This window comes from Malaya genurostris, chromosome 2 (assembly GCF_030247185.1).
Source record: "Malaya genurostris strain Urasoe2022 chromosome 2, Malgen_1.1, whole genome shotgun sequence".
In the NCBI taxonomy this organism is placed as follows: domain Eukaryota; kingdom Metazoa; phylum Arthropoda; class Insecta; order Diptera; family Culicidae; genus Malaya; species Malaya genurostris.
Window position 1 is genome coordinate 346,192,825 of NC_080571.1, and position 16,512 is coordinate 346,209,336.

Consider the following 16,512-nt stretch of genomic DNA (forward strand, 5'->3'; position numbering starts at 1 on the left):
CCAAACGATTAACTTCTATAAATTATAAAATAAGCTGTTATTTTCAGACATTTTGTTGATAATTTCATAAACTGTTTCGAGTTTGTTTGTATCATTACATAATTTTTATTCTAATTTAGCTATTGGTTGAACTCATGGACGCAGCTGGGATCAGAACTAAGTCTTAAAAGGGGCCTTTATTAAATTGAAACTCCAATTTTCTTTATGAAATGATAAATAAGTTTCATGTATGAAAGGTCACGACAAGCAAGAATGTCTCGAACTGGGATATTGAATAGTTTACCTTGGGTACGCAAAGAATTTATTAGTTGAGATCTGACATCACGATACTCCACGCATGTCCAAACGACATGATCAATATCCCGATAACCTTCTCCGCAAGCACAATGATTAGTCTCGGAGAGCCCAATTCGAAGGAGATGTGCATCTAACGTGTAGTGATTGGACATGAGTCTGGACATCACACGAATGAAATCCCTACTCACATCCAGTCCCCTGAACCATGCCTTTGTCGATATTTTCGGAATAATTGAGTGCATCCACCGACCCAGATCATCTCTATCCCAAGATGCTTGCCAGCTGGCAAGTGTTCTTTGGCGAGACGAACTATAGAATTCGTTGAAAGCAATCGGTCGCTCATAAATTTCACCCTCAATAGCACCACGTTTGGCTAAATTATCGGCTCTTTCATTGCCTGGAATGGAGCAATGAGCCGGGACCCAGACTATAGTGATTAGATAATTATTATTCAATATGTCGTTCAGACACTGTTTTATTTTACCCAAGAAAAACGGTTCATTTTTGCCAGCAGCGATTGAGCGAATGGCTTCAATTGCACTCAGACTATCTGTGAAGAGGAAATAATGGTTTGGAGATACTGTGACGATTACACTCAAACTATAATGAACTGCTGCTAGCTCTGCTATATAAACAGATGCAGGTTCTTGAAGCCTAAATGAGGCTGAAACATTATTGTTGAACATACCAAACCCTGTCGCTTCTTCAATTCGCGATCCGTCCGTGTAAAACATTTTCTCAGAGTCAATATGCCTGAACTTACTTGAAAATATTTTTGGGATTTCCGTCGAGCGTAGATGATCCGGGATTCCACGCACTTCACGCTGCATGGATGTATCGAAAAATAAAGTTGAGTCAGGGGCACTTAGGATGCTGACACGGATAGGAATATATCTTGAAGGGTTGATTTCCTGTGACATATGGTTAAAATATACAGTCATGAATCTTGTTTGAGATTGAAGCTCAACTAGCCTTTCGAAGTTATTAATAACTAGGGGATTCAGTACCTCGCATCTTATTAGCAGTCGCGACGAAAGCTCCCAAAAACGATCCTTCAATGGAAGAACTCCCGCCAGAACTTCAAGACTCATTGTATGTGTCGAGTGCATGCAGCCTAAGGCAATTCGCAAACAACGGTACTGAATTCGCTCAAGTTTGATAAAATGAGAGTTTGCAGCGGAACGAAAACAAACGCATCCATATTCCATCACTGAAAGTATCGTTGTTTGATACAATTTTATTAGATCTTGCGGATGAGAACCCCACCAAGATCCTGTTATTGTTCGAAGAAAATTTACTCTTTGTTGGCATTTCGTTATCAGATACCTAATGTGTCCTCCCCACGTGCATTTGGAATCGAACCACACCCCGAGGTATTTAAAAGTTAAAACCTGTTGGATCATTCTTCCCATCATATGGAGCTGAAGCTGCGCGGGATCATGCTTTCTTGAAAAGACGACTAACTCTGTTTTCTCCGCAGAGAATTCGATACCAAGATGAACAGCCCAAACGGACAAGTTATCTAAGGTATCTTGCAATGGTTTATGCAGATCAATAGCTTTGGGCCCAGTAACTGAAACCACGACATCATCTGCCAATTGCCTTAGTGTACATGGGGTTACTAGACAGCTGTCAATGTCATTCACGTAAAAATTATAGAGGAGCGGACTGAGGCATGAGCCTTGCGGGAGACCTATGTAGCTAATTCTGAATGTTGCCAAATCGCCATGTGAAAAATACATGCACTTCTCTGACAAAAGGTTGTGCAAATAATTATTTATAACCGCTGGAAGTCCATGTTGGTGGAGCTTGTCTGAAAGAACATCAATGGAAACTGAATCAAATGCTCCTTTAATGTCTAAAAATACAGATGCCATTTGTTGCTTTTGAGCGAAGGCAATTTGGATGTCAGACGAAAGTAATGCAAGGCAATCATTCGTCCCTTTATTTCTACGGAAGCCAAACTGAGTATCTGACAACAAACCGTTCGTCTCGACCCAAGTGTCGAGACGTCGTAGAATAATTTTTTCGAACAATTTTCTGATGCAGGACAACATCGCAATGGGTCTATATGAGTTGTGATTGGGAGCTGGTTTCCCCGGCTTTTGAATGGCGATAACTTTCACTTGTCTCCAGTCAGGCGGAACAATATTTTGCTCAAGAAACTTGTTGAACAATTCCAACAAACGTCTTTTTGCGAGGTCGGGCAGATTCTTCACCAAGTTGAATTTAATTCTGTCCAACCCAGGGGCGTTATTGTTACAAGACAAGAGTGCTATAGAAAATCCCATCATTGAAAATGGGTTATTAATAAAACCATTATTTGGAGGAGATTCCCGTATAATGCTTTGCGTAGGAACAGAATCTGGGCAAACTTTCCTAGCAAAGTCAAATATCCATCGGTTCGAGTATTCATCACTCTCATTGCCCACGTCACGATTCCTCATTCGTCTGGCCGTATTCCAAAGAGTGCTCATTGAGGTTTCTCTTGACAAACCTTCGACAAAATGTCTCCAATAGCTACATTTTTTGGCTCGAAGTATGCTCTTGTACTTGGTTTCTAAAACCATAAGTTTTTCAAAATTCTGAGGAGTTCCTCCTCCCCGTTTTAGAAACGTCTTGCAAGCATTTTGTTTTGCGAGTTTAGCCTCTGAGCACTCTTTGTCCCACCAGGGGTTGGGAGGCCTTCTGTTAGTCGTTGGCCCAGGAAAGCGTTTAGTTTGGGATTGTTCTGCTGCCTCCAGAATCGAACAAATGAGGAAGTCATATTCTTCAAGTGGAGGGAGCTCTTCCATTGAATTCAAAATACTAGAGATTCTACTTTGGTATTTAATCCAGTCGATATTTTTTGTCAAATCATATGGAATACTAGCTGAATTAGCAATACATTTGTTACAGCTAATTGAGATGATGATTGGTAAATGATCGCTACCGTGTAAATCAGGCAATATTTTCCAGGTGCAATCTAGTCGAATTGATGTTGAGCAAAGAGATAGATCTAATGCACTTGGGCGTGCAGGAGGTCTTGGGATCCGTGTCATGCTACCCATATTTAATACCGTCATGCTAAAATTGTCGCAAATATTATATATTAAAGATGATCTGTTATCATTGTAAACGGAACCCTACATAATTCCGTGCGAATTTAAATCCCCCAGAATCAATCGTGGAGCAGGAAGGGCTTCAACCATTTCATTAAGCTGTCGCTGTCCAACTTGTGCTTTTGGAGGAATATAAACCGAAGCTATGCAAATATCTTTGCCTTTAATGTTTATTTGGCAAGCAACAACTTCTATACTAGAAGTTGAAGGGATGTTTAATCTATAAAAGGAACAGCATTTCTTAATTCCCAAAAGCACTCCACCATACGGAGAGTCTCTATCGAGACGTATAATGTTAAAATCATTAAAATTTAAAGCTATGTTTGAAGTAAGCCATGTTTCGCATAAAGCAAATACATCACATTTTTGACTACGCAATAAAATTTTAAATGAATCAAGTTTTGGCATGATGCTTCGACAATTCCACTGCAGGACAGTGATTGTATCATTTGCGGCGGGTGATAAATTATCCATCAAAAGATACAAAACCTGAGACAATTGGCCATTGAGCTGATAACTGCTTCAAAAAATTTCTAGCTGTTGGAAGGAATGCCATTATGAGGGTCTTTAAGGGTTCAGATATATTGAATGCTGAGAAAATCCATTCAACAATTTCCGAAAACTTCAGTAATCCTGTTGGTGGCTGTGAAATGGAGCCCACAGGATTATTACCTTTTTCTGTGCTAGATCCTGGATTGGTTTGTGAATTTGACAAACCAGGAGGCACAACTTTGGTTTTGACTTTTTTTGTTTAACACGGGGATCTTTTTTTGAAGATGAAACTTTAGGTGTCTTTTTTGGTAATTTGGAAGAAGACTTCTTTCTCTTAACTGACCCTTGGGTAGTGATAAACGAATTACCTTCACTATTTTCGTCAGAGTCAGAGTCCTCTGTTTCCTCTAGATTTGAAAACCCGTTTTCGGTTTCCAAAGGGGGGACATCAATGACCGTTTTAAGCATTTCTGCATATGTGCGCTTAGACCGTGCTTTTAAAGAAAGCTTAATTTTGTCTTTGTGCACTTTAAATGCAGTGCATACTGAAATATCCTCATGAGGACTTTCCCCACAATAAATACATTTTTCAATTTCCTTGTTGCAATCATTATCTTTATGAGGTCCTTCACACTTAATACATTTTGGTTTATTGCTACAGTAAGTAACTGTGTGTCCGAATTTTTTGCAGTTCGTACAATTCATTACATTTGGAACAAAAAGCCGAACAGGGAGGCGAATTTTATCGACATAGACATGGGACGGCAACGCAGATCCGGCAAATGTCACTCGAAACGAGTCTGATGGGCGATAAACTTTTTTTCCCTCTTCATAAACTACTGAGTACAGTTGTTTGCACTCCAGTATTTTCACACCCTCAAGCATAGAGTTCTTGAAACGACCAACACCATGCTTGAGTAAATCATCTACCGAAAGACTCGCTTCGGTAACAACACCGTCAATTTCGACATCTTTGGAGGGTATGTAAACTTTATACTCTTTATTGAAATGTTCCGAAGAGACAATATCATTCGCGTGTTTCAAATTATTTACCACAACACGAATTTTATCGTTATTTACTTTTATGATCTCTTTGATTGAAGAGTATCGTGATGTCAAACCTTTAGAAATTTGGTAAATGTTTAATGGCTTTGATATACGTCTAAAAAAGACTATCCAAGGCCCAGAAGAGCTCTCCTGATATTTTTTCGTTCGTGGGGGTATAGGATTCATGCTAGGATTTACGTCCATGGATTCATCCATCACATTAAAATTTTTAATCAAACTTTAAAATAATAAATGAAACCAACACTACACAGTACTCAATCAAAAGGAAAAGAAGAAACTTCTACCTTGAAATTGTTGTCTATCTCCGTTGCACTGCCGTGTAGATCCTCGTTGCTCTAGATGTTCTTGTTGGTTGCTGATTGTTGGATGTGATGCTACTGCTACCTGACATCCAGCACCACTCGATTTTCGATTTACTTTTGTCTTCGCCAGCTGCAACCAGCGCAGGTCACCGGTGTATACCTCCGTGTTGTATGGCAGTGGAAAGACCGAGTTGTCTTGTCTCCTTCTTCCTTGTGCTCCGCACCGATATGCTTCTGCACCGAAGTGCCTTCGCACCGGTGTGCTTTTGCACTCTCCTGCTTCTGTGTGCCTTTGCACTCTTCTTCTTCAATGTGCCTTTGCACTCTCCTGCTCAGCACTTGTGGCTGTATATTGTGGCCTGGGTAGAGCTTGGGAAACGCCCTTTGTTGTTTCCTTCACCAGCTTGGCCCAGCACTAGGGCTCTCTTATGCAGCACGATTTTACGTTTTAACGGCCGCTGCCAACAAGTCTCTACCTGTAGTTCAACCGTTGTCGTATTTAACGCGTGTAAACTAACCAGCGTTATTAAACTGTACGCTTCTATACACAACCTTCTCGGTTGAACGGCTATTACTGAATGGAAAGGGCAAATGTCAATCATTACAAACAGTATTCTTTTTCTGATTAGTTTTTGTTTTTCTCAAACCCTACAAAGACGATAAACTCGTGACCCACATGAACTTTGTCCCGTCATGAAGACACATCTGCAGTACGTTGCAGATCGAAATAAACCCAAACCCCAGCTCCCACGTGTATAATCCCATAACTGGCAGGTCGTAGGCGTAATACTAATTGCACTCATCAGCAAATTATGAAACCAAAAAAAAAGTGCTCATTTTGTCGACCATTCCACCGGGTTCCATGTATGATGAAGTCAACGGAAAGATGAAAAAAAAAGAAGAAGAGAGTACGAGAAAAAAATAAACAATCAGAAAATTGGCACATGTGAACGCAAACTATGAAACATGGGAAAAACGCAACGAACGCGTTTAATGTGAGCCAGGGTACGTTGACCTATGCACGATTTGCTAGACCGTTTTGTAAATGATTGGATTAGCTTTTCGGTGTTGGACAAAGCGAACATGATTTAGCTACAAATTCAGTTTCGATTCAGTTTTCGGGTTCGCTTCGAATAATGAAGTGCACTGTGCGCTTCAAGGACGTCCAAGTAATTATTTTTTTTTTGTTTGTCTGTTTCGGTCGCAATGATGCTCGGTAAAGTTGTATTCATTTCGAAGGTTTTATTCGTCACCCCTTGCATGCAGTGAACTGTGAGCATGATGGGTTTTGTCTGGTAAAACAACCAAAAAATATCCGATCTTTTCGGTTGACGAATTGTGCAGAACAAAATTGCTACCACAGCCAAACCGTCATCGCCCGTCCGGACGTCTATTGTTATTGTTGTTTTGTATCATTCTTTTTTTTCGGTGTTTTCATTGTGCCGTTTTTCCTGTCCTGTGACCCCGTAACGTTTCCCAAACGATTCGGTTTGTTTGCGGTGTGGCCTTCCTCGACGGGCGCAATAAATGCAACATGCAGATTTGTATGTTTAGTTTAGGAAGTACCTTTTTTTTAGTGTTTAAGGAAGTGGCAAGGCCGTGCATTGACGGACCGGTCAGAGTTTAGAGCTCCCACGAAGCAAAGGCTTTTATCATCACTTTTACGTTTCGACCGAACAACTTGGTTCATGGTGAACTTGAAAATGTTTTTTTTTTCAATTTATGTCTAATTAATAATGCACTACAATTGTACACAGGTGGCAACGCAGTACAAGAACAGATGATACTTGCCTCTGTACGATCAAACTTGTTTCAAGATTCTTGGATAAAAATTTTGATTTTATTCTCGGATCCAGAAAATTTTACATTATTATAGCTATCGAATTCACCCAGAAATTAATGATCAGGCAAGCAATTTACTGCTGCGAACTGAAAACAAGCTTTTTATCATTAACTAAATGGAAGCAGTAATGAAATTCTGAGCAAATTCAGAAAGGTACCATTTCAGCTGAGATGTTCTTCAGTGGTACTGCCACAGTAAAAGCCTGGTTAAGTTTACGTTTCAAAGCAAGCCTGTGAGTTTATTCAAATAGCTGCATTTCACAAACTGAGCTTAAGAAATACAACAGAGGCTTCAGATTGCTGTTGACAATCCGACGAAATAGAAATATTTGAATGCATTTACTAAAGGATGCCTGCAAACATTCAGAGGCTCTCTTTCATTGCTTGTTTCTGATTAATAATTTGGTAAAAATATTTTTAGCATTTCAAATGTCTTACTTTTCACTATACTGGGCCGAGTGTCAATGAAAAGTTTCAAAAATAGCCCAGCGTAACCTTTTTCTGTCATAATTTTGAACGTTAATAACTCAGTCATTTGTTGATAGATTGTGAAGTTAACAACCAATCGATTCGAAAACTTCCAACTTAAACATGTATGGAAACGTCGTTTTAGTATTTCGATAGAATATTATTGAAAAATTGGTTAAAAATCGATCTATTTTTTTCTCATGATTACGTTTATTTCATAGGCAATATACATAATTTTTTCTTCGCCGTGGCATCCACAATACATAGTGCTTTAAACCTAATACATTTCGAATATCATATTAGTATGTTGGTATTCATTAGTTAATCTAAACACTGTTTTTATCAAGCGAGTTGCTATTTTAAATTACATTAAATAAAATACATTTATTTTGTACATGATCTTATAACTATTTCAGGTTTGTTTGTATCAGTTCATCACATCATATAGTTGGCTATTGGTTGAACTCATGGAAGAGAAAACAGTCTAACATAAAATAAAATTTAAATTGGAACTCCAATGGACCTAATGAAATAATAAAAAAGTTTCATGTAAGGAACGTCACGACAAGCAAGAATGTCGCGAACTGGGACATTGGATAGTCTACCTTGAGTACGCAAGGAATTTATTAGTTGAGATCTGACATCACGATACTCCGCGCATGTCCAAACGACATGATCAATATCCCGATAACCTTCTCCGCAAGCACAATGATTAGTCTCGGAGAGCCCAATTCGAAGGAGATGTGCATCTAACGTGTAGTGATTGGACATGAGTCTGGACATCACACGAATGAAATTCCTACTCACATCCAGTCCCCTGAACCATGCCTTAGTCGATATTTGAGGAATAATTGAGTGCATCCACCGACCCAGATCATGTCTATCCCAAGAAGCTTGTCAGCTGGCAAGTGTTCTTTGGCGAGACGAGCTATAGAATTCGTTGAAAGCAATCGGTCTCTCATAAATTTCAGCCTCAATAGCACCACATTTGGCTAAAATATCGGCTCTTTCATTGCCTGGAATGGAGCAATGAGCCGGGACTCAAACTATTATGATTTGATAATTATTGTTCAAGATGTCGTTCAGGCACTGTTTTTTTTTTGCCCAAGAAAAACGGTTCATTTTTGCCAGCAGCGTTCAAGCAAATGGCTTCAATTGCACTCAGACTATCTGTGAAGAGGAAATAATGGTTTGGAGATAATGTGACGATTACACTCAAACTATAATGAACTGCTGCTAGCTCTGCTATATAAACAGATGCAGGTTCATGTAGCCTAAATGATGCCGAAACATTATTGTTGAATATACCAAACCCAGTAGCCTCTTCAATTCGTGATCCGTCCGTGAAAAACATTTTCTCAGAGTCAATATGCCTGAACTTACTTGAAAATACTTTTGGGATTTCCATCGAGCGTATGTGTTCCGGGATTCCACGCATTTCACGCTGCATGGATGTGTCGAAAAAACAAAGTCGAGTCAGGGGCATTTAGGAGGGTGTCACGGATAGCAATATATCTTGAAGGGTTGATTTCCTGTGACATATGGTTGGAATATACTGTCATGAATCTTGTTTGAAATTGAAGCTCGACTAATTTTTCGAAGTTACTAATAACCAGGGGATTCAGTACCTCACATCTTATTAGCAGTCACGATGAAAGCTCCCAAAAACGATCCTTCAATGGATGAACTCCCGCCAGAACTTCAAGACTCATTGTATGTGTCGAGTGCATGCAGCCTAAGGCAATTCGCAAACAACGATACTGAATTCGCTCCAGTTTGATAATATGAGAGTTTGCAGCGGAACGAAAGCAAACGCATCCATATTCCATCACTGAAAGTATAGTTGTCTTATTAGATTTTCCGGATGAGCACCCCACCAAGATCCTGTTATTGTTCGAAGAAAATTTACTCTTTGTTGGCATTTTGTTATCAGAAACCTAATGTGTCCTCCCCACGTGCATTTGGAATCAAACCACACCCCAAGGTATTTGAAAGTCAAAACCTGTTGGATCATTCTTCCCATCATATGAAGCTGAAGCTGCGCGGGATCATGCTTTCTTGAAAAGACGACTAACTCTGTTTTCTCCGCAGAGAATTCGATACCCAGATGAACAGCCCAAACGGACAAGTTATCTAAGGTATCTTGCAATGGTTTATGCAGATCAATAGCTTTGGGTCCAGTAACTGAAACCACGCCATCATCTGCCAATTGTCTTAGTGTACATGGGGTTACGAGACAACTGTCAATGTCGTTTACATAGAAATTATACAGGAGCGGACTGAGGCATGAGCCTTGCGGGAGACCCATGTAACTAATTCTGATTGTTACCAAATCGGCATGTGAAAAATACATGCACTTCTCTGACAGAAGGTGCAAATAGTTATTTATAACCGTTGGAAGTCCATGTTGGTGGAGCTTGTCTGAAAGAACATCAATGGAAACTAAATCAAATGCTCCTTTAATGTCTAAAAATACAGATGCCATTTGTTGTTTTTGAGCGAAGGCAATTTGGATGTCAGACGAAAGTAATGCAAGGCAATCATTCATCCCTTTATTTCTACGGAAGCCAAACTGAGTATCTGACAGCAAACCGTTCGTCTCGACCCAAGTGTCGAGACGCCGTAGAATAATTTTTTCGAACAATTTTCTGATGCAGGACAACATCGCAATGGGTCTATATGAGTTGTGATTGGAAGCTGGTTTCCCCGGCGTTTGAATGGCGATAACTTTCACTTGCCTCCAGTCAGGTGGAACAATTTTTTGCTCAAGAAACTTGTTGAATAATTCCAACAAACGTCTTTTGCGAGGTCGGGCAGATTCTTCACCAAGTTGAATTTGGTTCTGTCCAACTCAGGAGCGTTATTGTTACAAGACATGGGTGCTATGGAAAATTTTATCATTGAAAAGGGGCTATCAATGGAATCATCATTTGAAGAAGACTCCCTAATAATGCTATGCGTAGGAACGGAATCTGGACAAACTTTCCTAGCGAAATCAAATATCCATCGATTCGAGTATTCCTCACTCTCATTTCCTACGTTACGATTCCTCATTTGTCTGGCCGTATTCCAAAGAGTGCTCGTTGAGGTTTCTCTTAACAAACCTTCGACAAAATGTCTCCAATAGCTACATTTCTTGGCCCGAAGTATGCTCTTATACTTGGTTTCTAAAGTCAAGAAATTTTCAAAATTCTGAGGAATTCCTCCTCCTCGTTTTAAAACGTCTTCTTGAAAGCATTTTGTTTCGCGTACTTAGCATCTGAGCACTCTTTGTCCCACCAAGGGTTCGGAGGCCTTCTGTTAGACGATGGACCAAGAAATCGTTTGGTTTGGGCTTGTTCTGCGGCCTCCAGAATCGAACAAACGAGGAAGTCATATTCTTCAAGTAGGGGGAGCTCTTCCATTGAATTTAAGACACTTGAAATATTACTTTGGAATTTAATCCAGTCAATATTTTTTGTCAAATTATATGGAATATTAACTGAATTAGCTATGTCTTTGTTACTGCTAATTGAGATGATGATTGGTAAATGATCGCTACCGTGTAAATCAGGCAATATTTTCCAGGTGCAATCTAGTCGAATTGATGTTGAGCAAAGAGATAGATCTAATGCACTTGGGCGTGCAGGAGGTCTTGGGATCCGTGTCATGCTACCCATATTTAATACCGTCATGCTAAAATTGTCGCAAATATTATATATTAAAGATGATCTGTTATCATTGTAAACGGAACCCTACATAATTCCGTGCGAATTTAAATCCCCCAGAATCAATCGTGGAGCAGGAAGGGCTTCAACCATTTCATTAAGCTGTCGTTGTCCAACTTGAGCTCTTGGAGGAATATATACCGAAGCAATGCAAATGTCCTTTTCTTCAATGTTTATTTGACAAACAACAACTTCTATACTAGAAGTCGAATCAATGTTTAATCTATAAAAGGAATAACATTTCTTAATTCCTAAAAGCACTCCACCAAACGGAGAGTCTCTATCGGGACGTATAATGTTAAAGTCATTAAAATTTAAGGCTATGTTTGATGTAAGTCATGTTTCACACAAAGCAAATTCATCACATTTTTGACTATGATACAAAACTTTAAATGAATCAAGTTTTGGGATGATGCTTCGACAATTCCACTGCAGGATAGTTATTGGATCATTTACGGCGGTAGGAAAATTGTCCATCAAATGATACAAAACCTGAGAGAACTGACCATTGAGCTGATAACTGCTTCAAAAAGGTTCTAGCTATTGGAAGGAAAGCCATTATGAGGGTCTTTAAGGGTTCAGATATATTGAATGCTGCGAAAATCCATTCTACAATTTCCGAAAACTTCAGTAATCCTGTTGGTGAATGTGAAACGGAGCCTACTGGATTATTGTCTTTTCTTGAGCTAGTTCCTGGATTGGTTTGCGAATTTGACAAACCAGGAGGCACAGTTTTTGGTTTTAAATTTGGCTTTTTAGCTTTAACACGGGGATCTTTTTTAGAAGGTGTAATTTTAGGTGTCTTTTTTGGTATTTTGTGGTTTGGTAATCTGCTCTTAACAGACCCTTGAGGAGTGACAAACGAGGTATCTTCACTATTTCCGTCAGAGTCAGATTCCTCTGGCTCCGCAAGATTTGAAAAACCGTTTTCGGTTTCCAAAGGGGAGACATATATGACCATTTTAAGCATTTCTGCATATGTGCGCTTAGACCGTGCTTTTAAAGAAAGCTTAATTTTGTCTTTACGCAACTTAAATGCAGCGCATACTGAAAGATCATCATGAGGACTCTCCCCACAATAAACACATTTTTCAACATCTTTATCGCAAAGATTATCCATATGAGGCCCTTGACATTTGATACATTTGGACTTATTACTACAGTAAGTAGCTGTATGTCCGAATTTTTTACAGTTCGTGCAATTTATAACATGCGGTACGAAAAGCCGAACAGGAAGACGAATTTTATCGATATAAACATGGCTAGGCAACGCAGATCCGGCAAATGTTACACGAAACGAATCTGAGGGACGATAAGACTTTTTTCCATCGACAATAGATGCTGAGTACAATTGCTTGCACTCGAGTATCTTAACTTCCTCAAGCATGGAGTTTTTAAAACGACCAACTCCAGTTTTAAGTAAATCATCGGCTGTCAGACTTGCTTCAGTCACAACACCGTCAATTTCCACTTCCTTCGATGGAATGTAAACTCTATATTCAACAGCAAATAACTTACAGGTTACGATATCATTTGCCTGTTTCAAGTCGTTGACAACAACTCGAATTTTATCTCTATTAACTTTACATATTTTTTTAACTTCAGAGAAATGTGATGTCTAATCCTTTGTAATTTGCATCAAATTTAAAATCTTTTCTTTTTTTTTTCGAAGATAGACTATCCATGGCCCAGTGGTACCCTGTGGATAATGTTTAGCCCTCGGAGTATTTAAGGTCTTACTAGTATCCGAAATCGGATTCGGATGATCTTCCATGAGATCATCCATTACATTAACTTTTTTTTTAAATTAATAATATCAAAATAATAACTTATGTTTAGTAAAATTTCAGATATAAGAAATAAAAAATAAATAAAATTAAATCTACCTTGTAGCTGATGTCTCTGTTCCTTTATCGTGGAGAACGACGTGAAGCTCTTCCAACGATTTCCAATTGGCAGTCTTCTGCTGTTTCCAATTGGCAGTCTTCTGTCGTTTACTGCTATCTCAGTTGCTCTGCCGTCGTTGTGGACACCACTGCACTTGCTGTGCTGCCTGTACCTGACCCCAGGTACAGTGCTTTTGCTCTTGGTGGCGATCAAATGCGATGCTTGCAGTGTAGCACCTCGCGATATATGCCGTCTCTTTTGATCCTACGCAGCGTACAAATTCTGGTACCTGGTAGATCAGCACTGGGTTGCTTTAGCACCTCTGTGCCTTTGCACCAGGCATGTCCAAACACTGCACTGCACTGCGTGCTTCATATAACCACCGCCACCGCGTGTATTGAGAATGCCATTGCGTGCCAGTGCACAAAGAGAAACACGAAACGCAATATCCGAAGCCACGGTGCTCGTGGCGCTGTTTTATTTTCGGCGCTGGTGTTTCAAGCTTCGGCATACACCGAAACTGCGTGTTTTCAGTTTCGTTAAACACCGGAGCCGAGTGTTATCAATTTCGCGAAGGCACCAAATAGCACCCATGCGTTGGTTATATTGTCAATCAATTGAATTCAATCAGACGCGTATTGATGAAAAAAGAATTAATCATTCAAACGCATTTTTCGTCATACCGTGGTGCTATAGGTGCTTATAGTACAAGCAACGTATATGGCAAAATCGGAAACACTCGTCTTCGGTGTTTGCCGAAGTCAGAAACACTCGACTTCAGTGCTGCCCGAAAATCCGAACACCGTTGCTTGGCAATTACACGACCACCGGTACGGGTGCTTTTTCTACTGCGTTCGGTGTGTGTTTTTCAACACGGGCACGAAGCGTAGCAGTCAATACTTTTGGTGGTGTGCTCACGAGTGATGGTGAGTACCGTGCATAACGGATCCGTGTTTTTGCCATGCCTGCTTTGCACCCCTTCGTCTTCGCACCTTTATGCGATGGCACCTCTGTGACTCGTCACTTCTATGCTCTCGCACCTCTGTGTCTCTACACCTCTGTGCGTATGAACGGGATGGCCTTCGTTGCTAGCTTTCCAGTCGGGAAACGCCCCGAATATTGCGTTTGCTATGAGCACTAGCAGTTTTAACTACCTGAAGCTTAGAATTGTCTCGGTAGCAGCCGTTAACTCACGTGCCAGTACAATCGAAACACTACCTCTTCGCTTGAAGGGTTTTTACTGAATGGTTAAGAACATTGCCAGCTATCATATAATAAATACAAATAAATAAAAAATTAGTTTTGATCATACTTTTCTCTACCAGAAGATGACATAACTTAATTCGATTTGATGATTGCTTTTTTTTAAAAGACGTGACAAAACAGCTACTAAACTGTTCAATTTATAGACTTCAATGTGCAAAAAAGTCATATTTTGTGGCAAGTACCATAGTAATGAATATATACTGAAATCTGATCTGACATGAAGTGAACCATATCATAGCAAATGCCAAGGACAAGGATATTTGAAAAAAACATATCTCGCCTGCAGACGATCGCAGACGAGTAATTCAACCACGGTATGAAGGCTCTTTTGAAGTAGTTTAATATGTAAGTAGTCTTGTCTGCACCTTTCTGCGCCTTTTGATGATAGACAAGTTGAAATTTTGTAAAAAAAAGCATGAAAAATGGTTCTATTTCATTTAACTGAAATGATAGCAGCATAGTATGTTTGAGAAAGTTGTGTAGTTTTTAATGATTTCTGAACAACTTTGTCGAAGTAACTTAGCCCCTATGTTGGCTCTGAACTAAAATAATATTATTATCTCACTTTGAGGGGGAATATTCACATAAATAAAATTAGCCAAAAGATAGCGTCTATCATTCTTAGCAGCTTTACTGAAAATACTGTACCTCAAAAAGCACGTTCCTATGAGTTATCAATTAAGAGCGTGAAATTGCGCTTTTGAACCACTGTGCATCGATCTCAAATCTACACCTAACACCTACAGCTAACAGGTAACTATGTTTTTGGAGGAGATAGAGACTCTTATTAATGTCCAGCGAGAGATGGTGTGCAGTTGGTTCACTAATCGTATTTGCATCCATTGGTTCGTCATTACCGATGCTGTTTTTATCAGAAGTGTCGTAATATTTATTTGTCTTCCTATCGTCTTTGTTCGAGATGTTGCGAGCCGTTGTTAAGTATAGTGGAGGTACTTGATTTTATATTGGTTGCAGTAGATGTTTTGGTGGATAAAGATGCAGTACTCGTATTATTAATATTACCGACTGATTCCTCAAGAATATTGAAATTACTTAGATCTGGCATAGGAAAATTTGCAATTCAAAATTCTCCCCACTTCCATTTGAAGTTTCTAGAATCTTTTTCCAAGTTTAAAAATTTAAATATTTTCTTGCGTTTATCAATCAATGTGGTAGTTTTATTTTTTAGAATATCAGTCGAATAATGTTTCCAATACTCTTACTTTGTTAGTGTTCCGCAGATATGTTTGGACTCACGCTAAGTGTTTTCTGAAAATGCGTAAATACTCGCCAACTAGCGCACAAACGCACGCAGACTGTTCAAATACTGTTTGGGCTTCAGTGTCGAACCGGAGCGAAATTGAAATCAGCAAACAGCTTTTCACAAATAAACATTGCATACGTGGTTTCGCCTCGCGATTGTACGTACCTCAGTCAGGTAGGCACTTGTTGCTGTGGCTGCCGATGATAACAGCAGTCGTTAAGCAGTCCCTGCCTCCGTTGGAAGTTTAAAGAAAAAAACGAGAGCGCAAATCATCGCAACTTTTTGACGACGTGTCACAGTTCTCGGGATTGAATCGTGAAAAAAAAGCTTTTCTTTTTTTAGATCTAGAAATAATTCGTTTAGAATCATGGATCTGGATCCTAGCAGTTCCGATCGGTCACGGCGTGTGAGGCTAGTTGTGAAGGTGCTTCAAAATGTTCAATTTTTCGGTTCAAATAAAATTTTTATCAAAATCTAATTGATGTTGTTTTCTTTTCTTCGTAGATTAATGGTACCACACCGCAGTTCTTCAATCCTATGGCCGCCGGCTACCAAGCAGGACCGGGTCCAGGAGCACCCCATATCTACCAATCGCCACTAATCTCTGGAGCGGCAGCAGCAGGAGGAGGTACGGGATCTGGTGCTGCTCACACGTTGCATACGCCCCAGTCTAACGTGACTCACTCGCCATCGCCCCCCCACTCCACTAACAACCAGTATCACAAGGACGAGAGAGCACTTAGACAACATACAAAGCTGATCCGGAAACTAGATCAGAAACAAAGAGAACTGAGTAAGCGCTTCTTCTCTATTGTTGG

The 16,512-nt window shown here is 39.7% G+C and overlaps 1 protein-coding gene across 6 annotated transcripts in view; it reads left to right on the forward strand.

Annotated features, from left to right (window-relative positions):
- LOC131431977 (fibronectin type-III domain-containing protein 3A) overlaps nt 1-16,512 on the forward strand; it is a 157,425-nt gene that overhangs the window by 123,058 nt on the left and 17,855 nt on the right. For all 6 annotated transcript variants that reach the window (XM_058597975.1, XM_058597976.1, XM_058597977.1 and 3 more), the window contains one exon: nt 16,199-16,487. In XM_058597975.1, coding sequence (XP_058453958.1) covers nt 16,199-16,487 — 289 coding nt within the window. The remainder of the gene's footprint in view (nt 1-16,198; nt 16,488-16,512) is intronic.